Source organism: Lemur catta, chromosome 2 (assembly GCF_020740605.2).
Source record: "Lemur catta isolate mLemCat1 chromosome 2, mLemCat1.pri, whole genome shotgun sequence".
NCBI classification, from domain to species: domain Eukaryota; kingdom Metazoa; phylum Chordata; class Mammalia; order Primates; family Lemuridae; genus Lemur; species Lemur catta.
In genome coordinates, this window is record NC_059129.1 from 55,618,129 (window position 1) to 55,636,230 (window position 18,102).

Sequence of the window (18,102 nt, forward strand, 5' to 3'; positions counted from 1 at the left end):
ATCATTCCTTATGTATATTACATTCCAAAAAACAAAACAAAAACTTTAGGAATGGGGTAGACCATTTTATTAGGTTAGAAACTAAATCAATCATTTCTAGACTAATTTTTAAAATGTGAGTGTAAAGTTAATGCAAAGCTAAAACCAGGAGGACATGTACCAAATAAACATTTAATCCTTCTTATTTTCCGTATTCTTTAGTAATAGCACTTTTTCGTCTGATTATGCTTTTGTAAAGTAGGAGGTACTAGTTTTATATAACACTTTTGGAAATCCTAAATGTTAAATTAAAAATAATTAAGTATATGTCTTGGATTTTAATTAGCTTAAGCAGAGCTATTACTCTGTTTAGGTGATGAGGTACCCTGTCTGTTTTGTTTGAGAAATAAAAGGAAGTTCTTGGCCTCTCATCTGGTTTTTATTATCTTGTGACCTTTGATTCTATGAATACAAGTTAATTGCTTTGTTTTCGGATCATGATAATGCCCTGGCCACGATCAGATAACCAAATTATTATATGGATATATTACAACATGAAGGAGTGGTTTGTGAATTTTGTCTATTATCTTTTTAGTTGTCTGTTTTTGGTTAATGCAGTCTAAGTTAAATATCTTACATTATCTTAATAGATGAAGAATAGCTGTATCCTCTTCAACCTTTTTAGCTGACCACCATTTACTTATATATTGCAATTGCTTATCTTTCTTACATTATTTTCTATTCCTTACCTGTGAAACAAAACCAGTCAATATAGTACATTTTTATCTACATGGAGATTATCGATATATTTTTTCTTGGCCAATTTTATATCAGTATCACCTATTATGCAGGAGGCTTCCCTCATGTGGAGATTGAGATTCAGAGTTTTTCAGAGTTTGCTTTGTCCATTCATGATGGTTCTTTAAGTGAGAACTCTTTTTTTTGGCTGGATCTCTTGGAGTCATTTTCAAAGTCAGAAAAGGAAGTGAATTTGGTAGAAAAGAAATACTACAGTGGTAGTATGTATTTTATTTACTGGCTCTTTAGGTAAAAGAAAATAAAGGACGGAGGAAGAAACAACCTTGTATAAGGTACTTAGTAAAGTTTGCTGTTGAAGATGATAGCCAAAGGGTAATCTGGAGGTACTATGTGTCCAGAAACCAGGAAAGAGAGTAGATTAGTAAGAGTATATGGTATGTTTCTAGTAGTACGGGATTGTAGCAGGGAAAAGTTCTAGAGGAAGAGGTAGTGGACCCCAAAGCAAACTTTGCCTTATTTGTAATTTTGCTTAGAGCCTTGAGGTCACTTGGTGCTTGCGATAGATAATGCCTTAGTTGGCACTACGTATTTGGAAGGCTGTAAATGTGATTTTTTTCTTTCTATTCAGTGTAGTCTATACAGATTTTTCTTTCCTCCTTTGCTTTTCTGTCTTTTGACCTCAGAAGATTATGTGTAATATTTTTGGATATGATTATTTCTCAAAGAATATTGAAGGCCCTAAAATGGTTCTAGATCTCAAGCAACAAATTCATATGTTGTATTCACATGGTTAATTTTTATTAAAGATAACACAAACGTCTAAGGTTATATAGCTAGTGAACACAATACAGCCAAGATTTGTAGCCAGGTCATCTTTCTCCTGAATCTGTACTTTATCACATTTGGTCAAATTGGAGTTATTTTCCTAGAGGAATAGGATTTGAATATCAAGTCAACTGTTTGGTGTCCTGTACTAGAAAGCATCTGTGGCTCTCAGAGGTGTGACTTTTATTTTTTCAATGTAGGTAGTTTATGAGGCAGACAGGAGAATCCAAAATGATTACTCTTTGGCATGTTGAAATTGAAACCACCAGTCTCTATGTTGATTTTGTTTTTATTAGTTTGAAAAATACTTAGTGCAGTCTGAAAACTGTGAGATTTCACATGTTGATATGTTAATGTGTTATTAATAGCAAATCGAAATACTTTTCCTTAAGTGCATTACCGATAAAAATGAAGCAGTCTACATTGTGAAATATTTGTGTATCTTCCATGATTTGTACTTTAGTAATTTTTCACACTTCTCTACCCACTTAACTGTTTTTCCAAAATAAAAAACTTTTTTTTCCTGATTGTAAAATGATACACGTTTTTATTTATTTAAGCGCACATCAAACAGTTCTGAACAATATAAAAAAGTCGGATTCATCAGAAATCCTACTAGCTAGAGCATAACAACTGGTTAACATGTGGCAGACATAAATGAGTGGATAAGTCTGGGAAGGTGTGCTGCTATACTTATTCAAGAAATGTGCCTGTTCTTACTGCTCTTAGACTGTTTTCCTCCCTACCTCCCATGGATAAACTGAAAGGAGTTGAGTATACAAAGAACTAGACTCTGAATTTCTTATATCCAGAACCAGAGTGGTTTCCATAGGTGCAAACAGGCATTAGGGAAGAGATAAAGAGTTTGGCTAGAGAAAGGGACAGGAGAATTAGTGAAGAGCGAAAGAGAGCGCGAACACAGGTATACTGCCCTTTCAGTCCTTCCCTGAGGATATGGGTTTCATATGAAGTAGATTTACTCATTTCCTATGAAAACTATACCACAATGAGTGAATTTATATGCTAGCTTGAATAGGCTGCCTGATAGAAGAAAGGGACTGATAGAAGAAAGGGATGGCATCTAATTTGTGCTGATCGGGTGTGGAACATGGAAATAGCTACAAGTCTGTGGTATCAGCTGTGCCAGGAAGCTACTTGGAGCAGGCAGAGAGGCACCTGCAGACTAGCTTTTTGTCTCCCACCAGAGACAGTATTGGGCACTGATTGAGTCAAGGGCCCCCACCCTGGGTGTCATTGAGCATTTTTGAAAATAGCAAAGTTTAGTTTTCTATCCAGAGTCATATGGGAGTTCAGAGTCAAGAAAATTGGATTCAACAATATTTCAGTGCTTATTAGTACTTTCTTTTTTCTCTTTCTTCTCTTCTTTTCTTTTTCTTTCTCTTCTTCTTTCTCTTTTCTTTTTCTTGTTTCTCTTTCTCTTTCCCTTTTCCTTCTCCTTCTCCTCTTCCTTCCCCTCCTCTTCCCCCTCCTCCTCCTTTTCTTTTCCCTCCCTCCCTCAGGCTGGAAATCTCAGCCTCAGGTGGTCCTCCTGCCTTGGTCTCCCAGACTGCCCGGATTACAGGCACGAGCCATTACTCCCAGCTGGGTTCAGCAATAAAAATAAAGTTTTCTTCCTTATGTACATTTGTCCTTTAGTTTGTACCTTTAAACATATATTCCTGTCAAAAAAATTTTGGGTAGCATGTATTTTTAATAAAAACATTTTATATATGTAGTGATGTCATAAAACTGCTTTGTTTTATTTAATAGTATGATTCAGAAATCACTCTAATATAGATATATTATTCTTTAATGACTACACAGGATTTTATCAAATGGATGTACTATAGTTTAGATAGTTCTCAACTTATGGCTATTTAAGCTTTTAGTTTACTATTATAAATGATGTCATAAACATTCAGATACACGGTATACACATGTATCTTCAGGTACTTGCCAATTTATTTCCATTGAACAGATCTTTAGAAGTAGATTTGTTAATCAGAGGCTAACGCAAATTAAAATTTTTGGTAAATTTCCTATATTGCCATTTAGCAGGTTTGTCAAGTATTTAAAAAGTTTTTAGGTTTATAAGGTAAATCTTATAAAAACATTGCTATTTTTATTAAGTTCTCAGTCTTCATGTGTTTCATGTTTATTTCCGTTTCTTTTGTGAATTACCTGTTCATGGATTTTGCTTATTAATAAAAGATGTTGACATTTTTCTTAATGATATGCAGAAGGTTTTGAAATAATAAAGCCATTGATATTTTTTATGATGTTGTGATTGTTTTCTTCATTTTCTTTTTTATAGTGACTTTTGCTGTGCAGATGTTCAGTCTATAGTCAGATGTCAATATTTTCTGTCTTGGCTCTATGTCATATTTAGGAAGTCATGACATCAGTCTACTTCCAAGTTATGAAGAAATGCTCACCCACATTTTCTCGTAGTACTCTTACTACTTTTTGTTTTTTTACAATCTAGATTATTTTTGGACCAGCTAGGATTTACTTTGGTATTAGAGATTCAGCTTAATTTTTCCATATGTCTAGTTGCCCCAACATCACTTAATGAAGAATTCATCTTTTCCTTACTGATTTCAAATAGTTCCTTTATTAAATACAGAATTTCTATATTTGGTTGGGTCTATTTCTGGATTAGAGTATTATACAACTGTCTCATGCTATATTATTTTTACCAGTTGTGAAAAATGGCTCATTTGTTAAATATTTTAGTGCCTACTAGGTGCTACTTTTCTAGGCAGTGGAAATACAATAGAACAAAATCCCTTTTGTCCTGAGGCTTATATTTTAGTTATATACCTATTGAATTTTCAGTCATAAAGTGTCAAGAGTTTAGTGATAAAGTCTTTTGATAGCAAAGACAAAGCATGTCTCCCCTGTTTTTCTGTGTTGGAAAAGGGAATGTAGGAGGGATCACATAGGATTTTCTTCAAATCTTTGGCCCATTTAAAAAACTTTTTTGTTTATTGGCTATTTGTTTTTTATTGTTTTATTAACTTTTAAGATTTCTTTGTATATTTTGAATAACAGTCCTTTATCATATGTCTTTAGATATGGCTTTTGTAAAATATTTTCTACCAGTCTGTGGCTGGTTGTCTTATTGTCTTCATATATTACTGTTCTTAGTGAATGGTAACATCATTCGAATAGTTGAAGTCAGGAACTTGGGCATTGTCTTTGACTCTTTATTCTTAGGTCATATTTGATGAATTACAAGATTCTACCTCTTGAATATTTTCTGAATCTTTCAAAATTTCTGCCATCACTTTATAACTTGAGGCACATTCAGCTGTCACCTAGTGTACTTGCCTCTAGTCCTGTCCTCCTCCTACTTATTCTTTCATACCATATGGACTGATCTTTTCCACCTTTTAAAATCCTCTGGCAGCATCCCATCATCTTGATAATATAGAGGAGATCCTTGAATAATTTCATTTCATTCAATTTTCATTATAGTGTTGATGAGGAAAAAACCAGTTCCTGGCTAGGGCCATTGTCTATGTGGAGTTTTTACGTTTTCATGTCTGTGTGGATTTTCTCTGGGTACTCCAGTTTCTTCCCACATCCCCAATATATGCATGTGAGGTGAAGTGGCATGTCTAAATTGTCCCCGTCTGAATGGGTGTGGGGGTGTGAGTGTATCCTGTGATGAGATGGCGATCTGTCTGGGACTGGTTCCTGCCTGGCACTCTGACCTATTGGGAGAGGCTCTGGCCACCTGTGACCCTGAACTGGAATAAGTGGGTAAATAATTATGTTACTTGCTTTTATTAATTTCTCTTAAATGTGTGTATAACTCACATTAGTTTCAATGTTTAATAATAGAAGTGTTTTGGTTTTTTTTTTCTTTTAGAAGTTTGGTGACGTTTTTGTGACCATAAATGTGCTATAGGAACTTAACTCTTGTTTATATCAATTAACCTGTGTTAAAATTGATTTCCTTACACATTGTTTCACTTAAAGTGGACGTTTTCAGGAACCTATCTTGGAACTTATCGAGGACTTTAAGTGAGGACTTTATTTTTTTAGACAAGAGTCTTACGCTTGCCCCCGGCAGAGTGCAGTGGTGTCATCGTAGGTCACTGTAACCTCAAACTCTTGGGCTCAAGCGATCCTCTTGCCTCAGACTCCCCAGTAGCTGGGACTACAGGTGCAGGCCACCACGCCTCTGGCTAATTTTTCTATTTTTAGTCGAGACAGGGTCTTGCTCAGGCTGGTCTTCTATGTTCAAGCGATCTTTCTGCTTCAGCCTCCCAGAGTGCTAGGATTACAGGCGTGAGCCATCCTGCCTGGCCCCTAAGTGAGAATTTAGTTCAGATTCCCTACCTCGGCTAGGAGAGCTTTATATCATTTGCTTTCTGCTAACCTTGCTATTTTAATTTTTACCACTCTAACTACCTTTCCTCCCTTCCATGCTAAACTTAATGTCTTTTTAGTTCCTCAGATGCTCTGTGTTCTCCATTGCCTTCTGGCCTGCTCATATACTGTTCTTTCCTATTAGGACACTTTACCTATTCCCTTCTCTGCACCTTGCTATCTCCCATTTATTCTTTGTCTCAATAGAGATGTCACTTTCTCTATGAAGTGAGCCTGATTTGCCTTACCACCACTGAGTTTATATTAGCTGGATTTCTTATGTTAGGCATCCTGGTGTTTTCTACTTATAGCACATTATCATAAAAATTTAAAAAGGTGACCTTTATGAGATATGATATATGTAATAAGTGGCATCCATTTAAAGTGTAAAATTCAGTGAGTTTTGCCAGTTGTATACAACCATGAAACCATTGGCACAATGAAAATATAGAATGTTTAAATCACTCCTGACAGAGCCCTTGTGCCCCATTACTATCCATCTCTCTCTCTCTCTTTCTGTCTCTCTCTCTCTGTCCCTGGGCCAGGAAACCATTGATTTACTTTTTGTCTATAGATTAGTTTGAATTTTCTAGGATTTTATGTGTGTGTGTATATATATATATATATATATAAAATACAGTATATATATATATATACTGTATTTATTTCACGTCTGGCTTCTTTCAGTCAGAATTTGAAATTGATAGATGTTTTTGTGTGGTAGTAATTTCTTACTTTTTATTGCTGAATATTTCATTGTTTATTCATTTGCCTTTTGGCAGTTATTTGGATTGTTTCCAGATTTTAGATATTTATTTCACTGAATTTTAACTGCCTAATTATTTTCTGTATTCTTCTGTAAAGTGTACAGCACTCTGAGAGTGAAAGACAGTCTTTTGTTAACACTTGTATACCTAGCCCCAGCCTGGTATTAGCAGGTGCTTAGTAAATGTTTATGGAAATAATGAGTGAATGAACATTTATCATAATGTTATAGAGCCAAAAAGCAATATTATTTCAAATAATACAAATTTACTTCAGTGGATATTGAACGAGGAGTTTCATTAAGGAACAGTATTCATTCAGTTTTTTAGTTACTTAGGTTGATATTTGTGAACATATATTGCTAGAACAGTTTTCTCTACTTAAAAAATTAAATACCTTTTTTCACCTCCTTTAACTTTGAAGGTCACTTTAAAATTTGTGGTTTTTGATATTATACTAATATAATCAGCTTTTATGAGTAAAAAGTTTCTTTAAGAACCATCGTTTTTAATTGTTTATGCCAAAGATCCCCAAACTTTCTTGGTTTATAAACCCCTTATTGTCTCAGTCATTATTTCATGGTGCCCCTAGACCAAAATAACTTAAGAAGTATTTATAATCAATCTTAACAGTTTAGCCATTTCAGTAGTATACAGAAACTGAAAGAAAAGTATTTTATTCTTAACCACGGTTATACTAATGGGATGTGTATACCTTTCAAGCACTGCATAACTCTCAAACCTTGGAATTTAATTGGTTACCAGTACTCTATTTCTTATTCCACATTGATTTTTGCATGATACTTACTTTGTATCTTAGCAACTTCCCCAAATCCCACTTTGCAAATGTGTGACACCATCAAAAGAAATGTAGAGGGTGGGGTGGCTCATGGCTGTAATCCTAGCACTTTGGGAGGCCGAGGTGGAAAGATCACTTGAGGCTAGAAGTTGGACACCAGCCTGGGTAACGTAGTGACACCCAATGTCTACAAATAGAAAAATTAGCTGGGCGTGGTGGTGTATGCCTAGTCCCAGCTACTTGGGAGGCTGAGGCAGATAGATCACTTGAGCCCAGGAGGTTGAGGTTGAGGTTGTAGTGAGCTTTGTTGGTGCCACTGCACTGTACTTTTAGCCCAGGCAACAGAGACTCTGTCTTAAAAAAAAAAAAAAAGAGAGAAAAAGAAAAAGAAAAAAGACATGTAAAGGCTAGCACACTGGCTTGTGCCTGTAATCCCAGCTCTACTCATGAGGGTGAGGAGGGAGGATCACTTGAGGCCAGGAGCTTGAGACTAGCCTGGGCAACATAGAGAGACCCCCATCTCAAAACAAAACAAAAGCCCCAGAAATGTAGAGCAACCTAATGTTCACATTTGTGAACTACATTAAGCTAATAGTTCCCTTGGGTCTCACATGTTGGATATTTCTGTTTTTCCCTCAAACATTTAAAATATCTTGTGTTTCTGGGAGTTTGGTGAGGCACCATGGGAACCATGGATCTACGCAAAAGGTATGCAACAGTTGAAGTTAAGATAGTGTCTTAATTTCTGTTGATTCTTTTCTTAACTTAATTTTCAACCTGAAATAGAATAGTTGCTTTGCATTACATTAAAAAAAAACTAGCTAATTATCAGTTACCAGTTCTCACATATTTGAAAAATGTCTATTTTATAAGTATCCTTTTCAGAAGATAATTTTGAAGTAGTCTACACACAGTACTTCTGTGATCATAAGAATTTATAAACTTCAGATATTAGTATTCTGTTGTAAAGTATGAGGTTAAGAAAAGTATACTTGCTATATCAAGTTAAATTTGTTAATTTTAATATCAAATGTGTGAGGTAGGAATTCTGTTTCATTCCTTACCCCATAAATATGGCACATTAATTTTTCACGTACTATGTATTTTAAGATTCCATTATTCTTCATCTTTTCTGGTATAAATTAAGTTTGTCTGTTTATGGACTCCCTATTTCATTTTGTTTATCTGTATCTTTTTATGCCAATACCAAACTGTCTAATTTATTGTTTCATTCTTGTTTTCTTTTGTATTTTGGTTAAGAAAGTCAGTCTCTCCACTTTCTTTTTTTTCTTTTCCTTTTTTTTTTTGTTTTTGTTTTTGTTTTTGAGACAAAAACGCTCTGTTGCCCAGGATAGAGTGCAATTGTGTCAGCCAAGCTCACAGCAACCTCAAACTCTTGGGCTCAAGTGATCCTCCTGCCTCAGCCTCTGAGTAGCAGGGATTACAGGCACACACCACCATGCCTGGCTGATTTTTCTGTTTTTAGTAGAGACAGGGTCTTGCTTTTGCTTAGGCTGGTCTCAAACTCTTGAGCTCAAGCAATCCTCCTGCCTCGGCCTCCCAGACTGCTAGGATTGTAGGCGTGAGCCATTGCATCCGGCCTCCACTTTCTTTTCCTTGAAGTAGTTTGACTCTTCTTGGCTTTTTATTCTTCTATATAAATTTAGAAACATCTTATTAAATTGCTACTCCAAATCTTTTATATACTTCATTGTTATTAACATATCAATCTTAGGGAGAATTCATATCTTTATGATACTGGGTTTTCAATCTCTGAGCATAGCATAACTTTGTTTTCTTTCATGTTTTCCAGTAAAATTTTAGATTTTTTTTTCCCCTACTTGTTCACATATCTTCTGTTACACCTATGACTTAGAACAGGGGATATCAAACTATAGCCCACAAGGTAAGTCGAAACACCTCCTGTTATTGTCAGGCCCATGAGCTAAGAATGCTAGCTATGAATTTTATAAATGGTTGGGGGAAAAAAATCAATATTTCATGATATATAAAAATTATATGAAATTAAAATTTTAGTGCCCATAAGTAAAGTTTTATTGGAACATAGCTATGTTTACTCACTTATACATATGACTGTGTTTACACTGTATGTGGCAGAGTTGACTGTTGTAATGGAGAGTTTATGGCCTGCAGATTGTAAAAATATTTACAATATTTGCAATCTGGCCCTTGATAGAAAAAGTTTGCTTATCCCTTACTTAGAATTATTGTTTGTCTTATTGTTGGTCTGTGTATCTCAGCATTTCTTTTTATGTTGGGGTGGATGGATTGTGGGGTTGGGGTTTCAGTCTCCCTTTCTTTTACTTCAGTCTCCAGTTCTGATAAGACTTAAACTTATAATGAGTCGCTGTTACCAAAATGTGTTGCATTCTTTAGTTATGTGTGGGCAGAGCAAAAGGTTGAAAACTATTGAATGATTTATAATATGGTAATCACTATAGCTGTTTTTTTGATATTTTACATTTGATAATTTGATTTAAATAAAATATAACTTGCCCTTTATTGATTTCCTCTTTTGTAGGAAATTAAAAAAGAGACTGAATCCAAGGATGACAATTTGCCCATCAAACGGGAAAGGCATGGGAATGTAGCAAGTCTTGTACAACGAATAAGCACCTATGGACTTCCAGCTGGAGGAATTCAGCCACATCCACAAACCAAAAACATTAAGAAGAGTATGTAAATAATTCTTTTCCTTCATAATTACATCAAAATAGAAGGATATTTTGTAACTCTCCATAAATTAAGAAAAATTAGTTCAACCTTTTATAGCAGACTGCAGTAACTTCCTGTTTATTCTCGTTACTAGTATTGGCTTATGTAGTCAGTCAATCTTAAGTTTTAGTCATATGTAGTCAATAGCATACTGATAATCCAACATGGGTAGCTGGCAGCTATCTATAGGAATTTTAAATTAAAATATAAGACATTGTTTTCTTAGTCATCTTACAGACTCTGTTGAATGATTAAACTTTAACTGTGTTTGAATATAATCTATTTAATGAGATGCTGAAATGTCTGCTGATTCTTAGCAGCATAGATGTGAGAATTTTCTTTAGTTGTTAGACATTTAAACATAAACATTCTGTTTTCACGATGGTTGGCTCAACAGACTGCCCTTTAAGGATTTGGTATTGTGTAAATACCTTAGGAGAACAACTTGGCAGAAAGGGAGAGCATTACATTTGAAATCGGATATGGGTTTGAGTCAGTCTTACGATCTCAGAAAGATCATTTAAACTCTCTTGAATTGTATTTTGCTGCTAGGGAGAAAGTGGTTAATAAAAAGGACAGGTAACATTGTTGTTCTCAACTTGTTTGTTCTTGGGGAAAAAAACTTATTCAAAAAGTACAAAATATTAAACATGTACAAAGAAGTACAGTTTTTATGAGGCAAAAATAGCAAGTGTTTTAACATAGTAAAAGCCAAAGTCTCTTGAGAGATTGCATACTTACTGTGATCAATTTGGTTTAATAAGTAGTGAGTGAGTATTTAACCACATTTACCTTAGATTAGTATTTTTGAAATTATGGTCTGTAAAGCCCCATAGTACCAAGTAGTCTGCAATAAGGAAATTTTGTTTACATGTATTTTCCTAATTATAAATATAAGGATATTAATGATTTTTATTGAGTCCCCTTGTATCTCTACCTGTTACTTGTTATGCCACTGTCTGTCAAGTTTGGGAAAAGCTCACTTTTTGGGTTATATCATCCTTTGATTATTTTCATAAAATGAAAACAGATTTTCATGAAAATGAAACAGACTTCATGACATCAAGATAGACCAATTTAAGGATTTTATGTGTTTCTTTCCCAGAAAATGCAATGTCCAAACACTTTTTGGATATTACTCATACTGCTTTCAGCCTAACTGTCCAAAGGTGGATAGTTTCAGCAGTTCTAATGATCTTGGACTCTGAAACTGCTTGGAGATTGTGGGACAAATAATAGAGGTCTGCATCCTACAGCTGAATGTTTATATAGGATTTCTGCGTGGGGGAAGAATTTTTAGGCCCATGGGAGGGTTCGTGACCTCTGCCCATAGTAAAATCCATTTACATCTTTCTTTTCTTTTCTTTTTTTTTGAGACAGAGTCTCACTCTGTTGCCCAGATTAGAGTGCCATGGCATCAGCCTAGCTCACAGCAACCTCAAACTGCTGGGCTCAAGCAATCCTTCTGCCTCAGCCTCCCAAGTAGCTGGGACTACAGGCATGTGCCACCATGCCCAGCTAATTTTTTCTATATATTTTCAGTTGTCCAGCTAATTTCTTCCTATTTTTTTTTTTAGTAGAGACGGGGTCTCGCTCTTGCTCAGGCTGGTCTCGAACTCCTGAGCTCAAATGATCCTCCCTGGCTCCCAGAGTGCTAGGAGTACAGGCGTGAGCCACCGTGCCCGGCCCATTACAACTTTCTTCCACTCTTCGGAGTTTATAAAGGGATAAGTTTCTTCTTAAGTAGAGACTAGACAAAGAGGTTCAAAGTTCTGAATATTTTATTCATTTTATCTTGTAATAGGAAAGGACACAGTAAATTTTATTTTTCCTAAGAACACTGGGCATAATTCTTTTTCTTGTAAAAAGGAAAAACCATTATAGTTGGTGCCAGGAGGCTTAGGCTTTTTTCCTTGAGGATTCTCCATAACTTGTTTTTAAGTACATGTGCTACAAGGACTAAATTGGTCATTTGATGTCAGCTAACATTAAAATAGGAAGCAGGTTGTTTTTGCTTTCCTGTTTTATCATTTATGTATTATATATTTATTAAATCTGATTTTTAAAATTATTAGTTATAGTTATTTAAAAATGGTTCATTATATTGTTAAATAGTAGTAGATACAGCTAACCAATGATATTAAGAAAACAAAACTAAACCCCTAAACCATTGTAAAGGCTGACTGTATAAACACTGCAGTGTGTATTTTTTTTTTTTTTGACACAGAGTCTCACTCTGTTGCCCTGAGTAGGGTGCTGTGGCGCCAGCCTAGCTCACAGGAACCTCCAACTCCTGGGCTCAAGCGATCCTCCTGCCTTAGCTTCCTGAGTAGCTGGGACTACAGGCACGCACCACTACACCCAGCTGATTTTTTGTATTTTTATTACAGATGGGGTCTTGCTCTTGCTCAGGCTGGTTTCGAACTCCTGACCTCAAGCAATCCTCCCTCCTTGGCCTCCCATAGTGCTAGGATTACAGGCGTGAGCCACGGCGCCTGGCCTGCAGTGTGTATGTTCGATTTAAATCTCTGTGTGCCAAGACAAAGTGAATCTGTGTATGTGTTTTTGTCAAAGCAGCTAAAAAGCAGAGGTCCAGATAAGTAGTATGAGGTTGGCAATCTGAAAAATGGATTGGGCTAGTGAGCTGTTTTTCTCTAGTCCCCAATGTGTAGTCCTGAAGCGATTGAGAATTTTGCTATTATGTATTACTGACCATGGTGACTTCTCTGGTAAAACAAACAAATATTTTCTAGAGCAAGCACAGAATAGTATTTTCCAGGAAGAGTTGATTACTATAAGTTGCTAAAGTTGGAGAAGAAAATGAATTTACATTTATCAAGGCAAAAATGGATATAAGTCACTTTACTTCTGACACCTTTATAAAGTATCGTGCTTACAGAGTAAAGAATCAGCATTTGTCAGCATCAGACCTCTAAATGACATTCAGAATGGAATATTAATAGATGTTTACATTTGGAAGAAATTGATGCCAGATGAAATCTACTCTGAATATACATGTGGGAAGACATAGCTAACTTTGTTTTCCTTATTAGTGGAAACTCATGCTGTAGAGGAAGTGATTTTTCATCTAGTTCATAATTATTTCGAATGTAAAAAATACATTGAGATTGGTACTGATATTACAGATCACTAGTGTGTGTACTAAAAGGAATGACGTTGCACATGAAAAGTTAGTTGACAGAATGCTAATCTACACATTTCTTCATTCCCCCCAAAATTTGGTAGCAAATAGTATGCCATCTGATTTTGACTTGGTGCTAAAGAAAATAGTAAAATTCTAAATACTTTCAAATTATGGGCACCAACTATGTATCTTTGCAGCATACCTTTTTAAAAATGGGCATAGTAAGTAGTTTAGGCTCTGCGAATATTCTAACTCCTGAGGGGAAAAAGACTCATTCAAATGACGACTCCCCAGTGCAGCCTCTCAAATGAATGGGACAGGCTGGTCAAACTTCCTGTTTTATTTTGAAAAATTTTAAATCTCTAGAAAAGTTAAAGGAATAATTGTACAATGAACATGGTGTATATCCTTCACCTAAGTTTGCTGTTAACATTTTGTTGCATTGGCCTTATCTTTATGTACATTTATAAATAACTTTTTAAAAACTGAGTCATTTGAAAGTATGTTGCAGGTAACTTAAACAGTGATAATAAGATTTTCCAAGATTTTAAGGGTCTTAATCAAGTGGTATATCAGCAGTATACCTGGTATCTTGAATAACTTCATTTAATGGCCTAAGGAGTATGATATTTTTACTGCTGAGGATGAGAAAAAGGTTTTTAGAGATTCAACCATATAGGAAATGGCTGAATAACTATGTTTCCTAACATTTGATGATTTTCTTTGCTAAATGGTGAAGGAAATTGATAAAAATTTTGACTAGCTAAATAAATTTAAATACTTCAATATAACCTGAAGGATATACCTTCCTTCATGGAGCCACATGGAACCCAAAAGTGGATCAGAAATTCTTTTGCAGCTATCTCTGAAATTATAGCATTCTACTTCCTAGCTTCTGAGTAGGATATGTTCTTATTTTAGGATTTGATGGAAAGATTAAAAGCAATCTTCAGGAGAAATGGTTCCATAATTTAAGAGCTGTCTTTGATCTGAATACTTAAACCTATTTTTCAGACATGAAATACTTAACCATTCTTGATGATCTACATTTGAAGATTAAGGATTTTCTGTTCTAGTAGAAAAAGAATAAGGCAAGTTCACACCTTATGGGTGTGAAATTCCATATGATTTGGTTTTGTTTTTAAAAATATAAAACTTCAAAAAAGTTTACAAAATTTTTGGACTTTTATGTGTTGAATACCTTAGTATCTGTGGGTTCCATGATCATAAGAAACAGTATTTGTAGGCAGTTAAATCTGCCACATAAAGCTGGGAATGGATCATGATTCAGAACTCAGGGGTGAACATCAAGTGGAGATGATAGTAATAATTATCTCATAGGATATTAGAGATATTAACATGCTAAGTAATTATAAGTGCTTGGTAAATGCTTGTAACTATTATTTTTTTATTTTATTTTATTTTTTTTGAGACAGAGTCTCGCTTTGTTGCCCGGGCTAGAGTGAGTGCCGTGGCATCAGCCTAGCTCACAGCAACCTCAGACTCCTGGGCTTAAGCGATCGTACTGCCTCAGCCTCCCGAGTAGCTGGGACTACAGGCATGCGCCATCATGCCCGGCTAATTTTTTCTATATATAAATTTTAGTTGTCCACATAATTTCTTTCTATTTTTAGTAGAGATGGGGTCTCGCTCTGGCTGAGGCTGGTCTCGAACACCTGACCTCGAGCAATCCACCCACCTCGGCCTCCCAGAGTGCTAGGATTACAGGCGTGAGCCACCGTGCCTGGCCTTCTTTCTCATTTGTAATGAGATAGTTTTTATGCTTTGTGTGAGAGGTGTTTGTGAAGGACTTAAATAGTGCTGGTACATAACAGACATGAAATGTTTACCTTCCTTTGCAGCACCTCCTCTGTCCTTTTCCTTGTTAATAGCTTTACTTATATAATATTGATTTTTTTTGTTTGTTTGTTTTTTTTGAGGCAGAGTCCCACTCTGTCACCCTGGCTAGAGTGCCCATGGCGTCAGCCTAGCTCACAGCAACCTCAAACTCCTGGGCTCAAGCAATCCTTCTGCCTCAGCCTCCCAAGTAGCTGGGACTACAAGCATGCACCACCACGCCCGGCTAATTTTTTCTATATATTTTTAGTTGTCCAGCTAATTTCTTTTTATTTTGTAGTAAAGACGGGGTCTCGCTCTTGCTCAGGCTGGTTTCAAACTCCTGAGCTCAAACGATTCACCCGCCTTGGCCTCCCAGAGTGCTAGGATTACAGGCGTGAGCCACCGTGCCCAGCCATATATAATATTGATTTTGAAAAGATACTTTTTTTTAAATTGCTTTGTGGATCTGAAAAAGCATATGGAGGTTACTTGTGATAAGAAAATACTAGTTATAGTTTTTTACAAATGGACTAATTTCATGCATCCTTTAATTGATAACTTTGTTCTACCTATTCTTTTCTTTTGTATTTAGCACATGTTCTGATACTTTGTAGAAATGAACATTTATTGACCAGTATTTATGGGTAGATACTTTATGTGCAATTTGAACTGTAAAAAAATCTTGAAATTCCCCTCAGTTGTTCTGCCAATTAAATTTTTGGATGAATTCAACATCGGAAGTCACCTCAGCTTATGAATGAACCCTATTGAAATATGAACTTTTTTCCTCTTTTAAATAAATGACTCACATTCTGTGGAAATAGCTGTTTGGATGTTTTTTATCCAATATGACTCTTTGGAAAAGTTAAAAATTCCTTTGCAAATAATTCTGCTGACTACTTTGAAAAATTCATGCTTAGTGTGAAAGGAAAAAATTAAGTTCTTGGTTGAAATATAAGTAGGTTGCTCAAATTTATTTGATATGCCTGGGGTTAACGTATACTCTGTTTACCTTAAGTCCTATTTTGAAAGATACTGATACTCTTGCAAAAGAAGCAAAACACAGTTTTCTGAAAGTCTAAATTATCAGAAAGATAGAAAGGATTTTTGTTTTAAGAGCACACGGAGCAAAATAGATTTTTGTTTTCAATAATATTGATCATTTTCCCCTTGTCTATGAAGCTCTAACTACAAAGAACACATAAATGAATGTATTTTCTCAAGGTCACGGCACCAGCTTGCAAAAGTATGTAGGGACTCTATTCTTCTGCAGTGTAAGAGATGAGAAGTTTTCCTGCAGTATGCATAAAACTACTTTAAATTATTAACTTAAAAATTTACCTTGAAAAAAAAATGTTAAAAGGGTGGGGGTGGAGGAAAAAAAAATTTACCATAAAACCTGATGAAGGTGATATTTGAAAAATTTACTGTGAACTCTAGGTTAGTTAAAAAATTATGGTCAGTATTTACTTTCTTTCATTTCTTTTATTGTAAAATATAAAACAATCAGACACAAATTATTAAGTCCTTTAAGAAGGGGAAAAACTTAGAGGTGTAACTGTTTTTTTTTTTTTTTTTTGAGACATAGTCTCACTCTGTTGCCCGGGCTAGAGTGCAGTGGTGTCAGCCTAACTCACAGCAACCTCAAACTCCTGGGCTGAAGCAATCCTCCTGCCTCAGCCTCCCAAGTAGCTGGGACTACAGGCACTTGCTACAATGCCTGGCTAATTTTTTGTTTCTAATTTTAGTTGCCTGGTTAATTTTTTCTGTTTTTAGTAGAGTTGGATCTTGGTCTTGCTGAGGCTGGTCTTGAACTCCTGACCTCAAGCAATCCTCCTGTGGGTTATCCTCCCAGAGTGCTAAGATTACAGGCGTGAGCTGCTGCGTCCAGCCTGGTCTAACTGTTTCTTATTTGGAAAATCTTAATTTTTTTATTGACTTGATTGTCATATCTGTTTTGTGCCTCCATGCTGTCAGTTGTATGTAATTATTATTATTATTATTTTTTGGTTTTAGGAGCTTAGTTATATTTATTTTTTGTCTTGATAAACAATTTTATAGATCCACAGAATGTCAGAGCTGAGGTAAATGTCGTGGTTATCTAGTTCAGCTTTTTTATTTTATGGCTCAGGAAATTGATTCCTAGAGAATTAGGTGAAATAACTAGAAAATGACAACTGTACTAGAATCCAAGTCTTCTGACTTTCCATCCAGTGCAATATTTCTATGGTAGCTTGGTGTCTTTCTTTATAAAAAGTTTATTTGGAAGTGCTAATGGTCATGATTTGATGCAGTGAAATTCTGCCTGTCTAGACTTAGGATTCTCCTTTGCTGCCATCTCTCCTTAAAATCCTTGTATTACCAAATCCTATTTTGTTGATAAAACTATTTCCTTGATCTATAGTGTCTGCCACATCTATCCTACCTTCTTGTATCTTGTTCATCTTTCATTGTGTAACTGTGTTATCATTTCTTTGTTGAAGGCTTCCACACCTGCTCCAGTTCAAACCTGTCCTTTCTAATAATTTTTGGAATATTTGTAGTTTATATGAAATATTTTACCATTTCATTATGTGTTCAAGTTTTATTAATCGTTTAATGTGCATGTTTCTTTTTCAATTTCTATTCTTTAACTGTGTATTTAAATTATTAAGAAAAATCTTTTGAGGATTGTTGGTGGTAGGCTCTTGATGGAATGCAGACACTCTTGGGATGATATTGGTTGGCACTGATGCTACATGGTTAGACCTACTTGTTTGTTTATTAATTCATTAAAAAATTTAATGGCTACTGCTATGGTTTTGATGATGGTCTTTTCCAAAATTCATGTTGAAACTTAATTCCTACTATGGTGTTATTTTTTTTTATTTTTTTAT

At 35.2% G+C, this 18,102-nt stretch overlaps 1 protein-coding gene across 2 annotated transcripts in view; it reads left to right on the plus strand.

Moving 5' to 3' along the window:
* Positions 1–18,102, plus strand: part of LOC123632925 (CD2 associated protein) — a 125,215-nt gene that overhangs the window by 38,807 nt on the left and 68,306 nt on the right. For both annotated transcript variants that reach the window (XM_045543705.1, XM_045543704.1), the window contains exon 3: positions 10,049–10,202. In XM_045543705.1, coding sequence (XP_045399661.1) covers positions 10,049–10,202 — 154 coding nt within the window. The remainder of the gene's footprint in view (positions 1–10,048; positions 10,203–18,102) is intronic.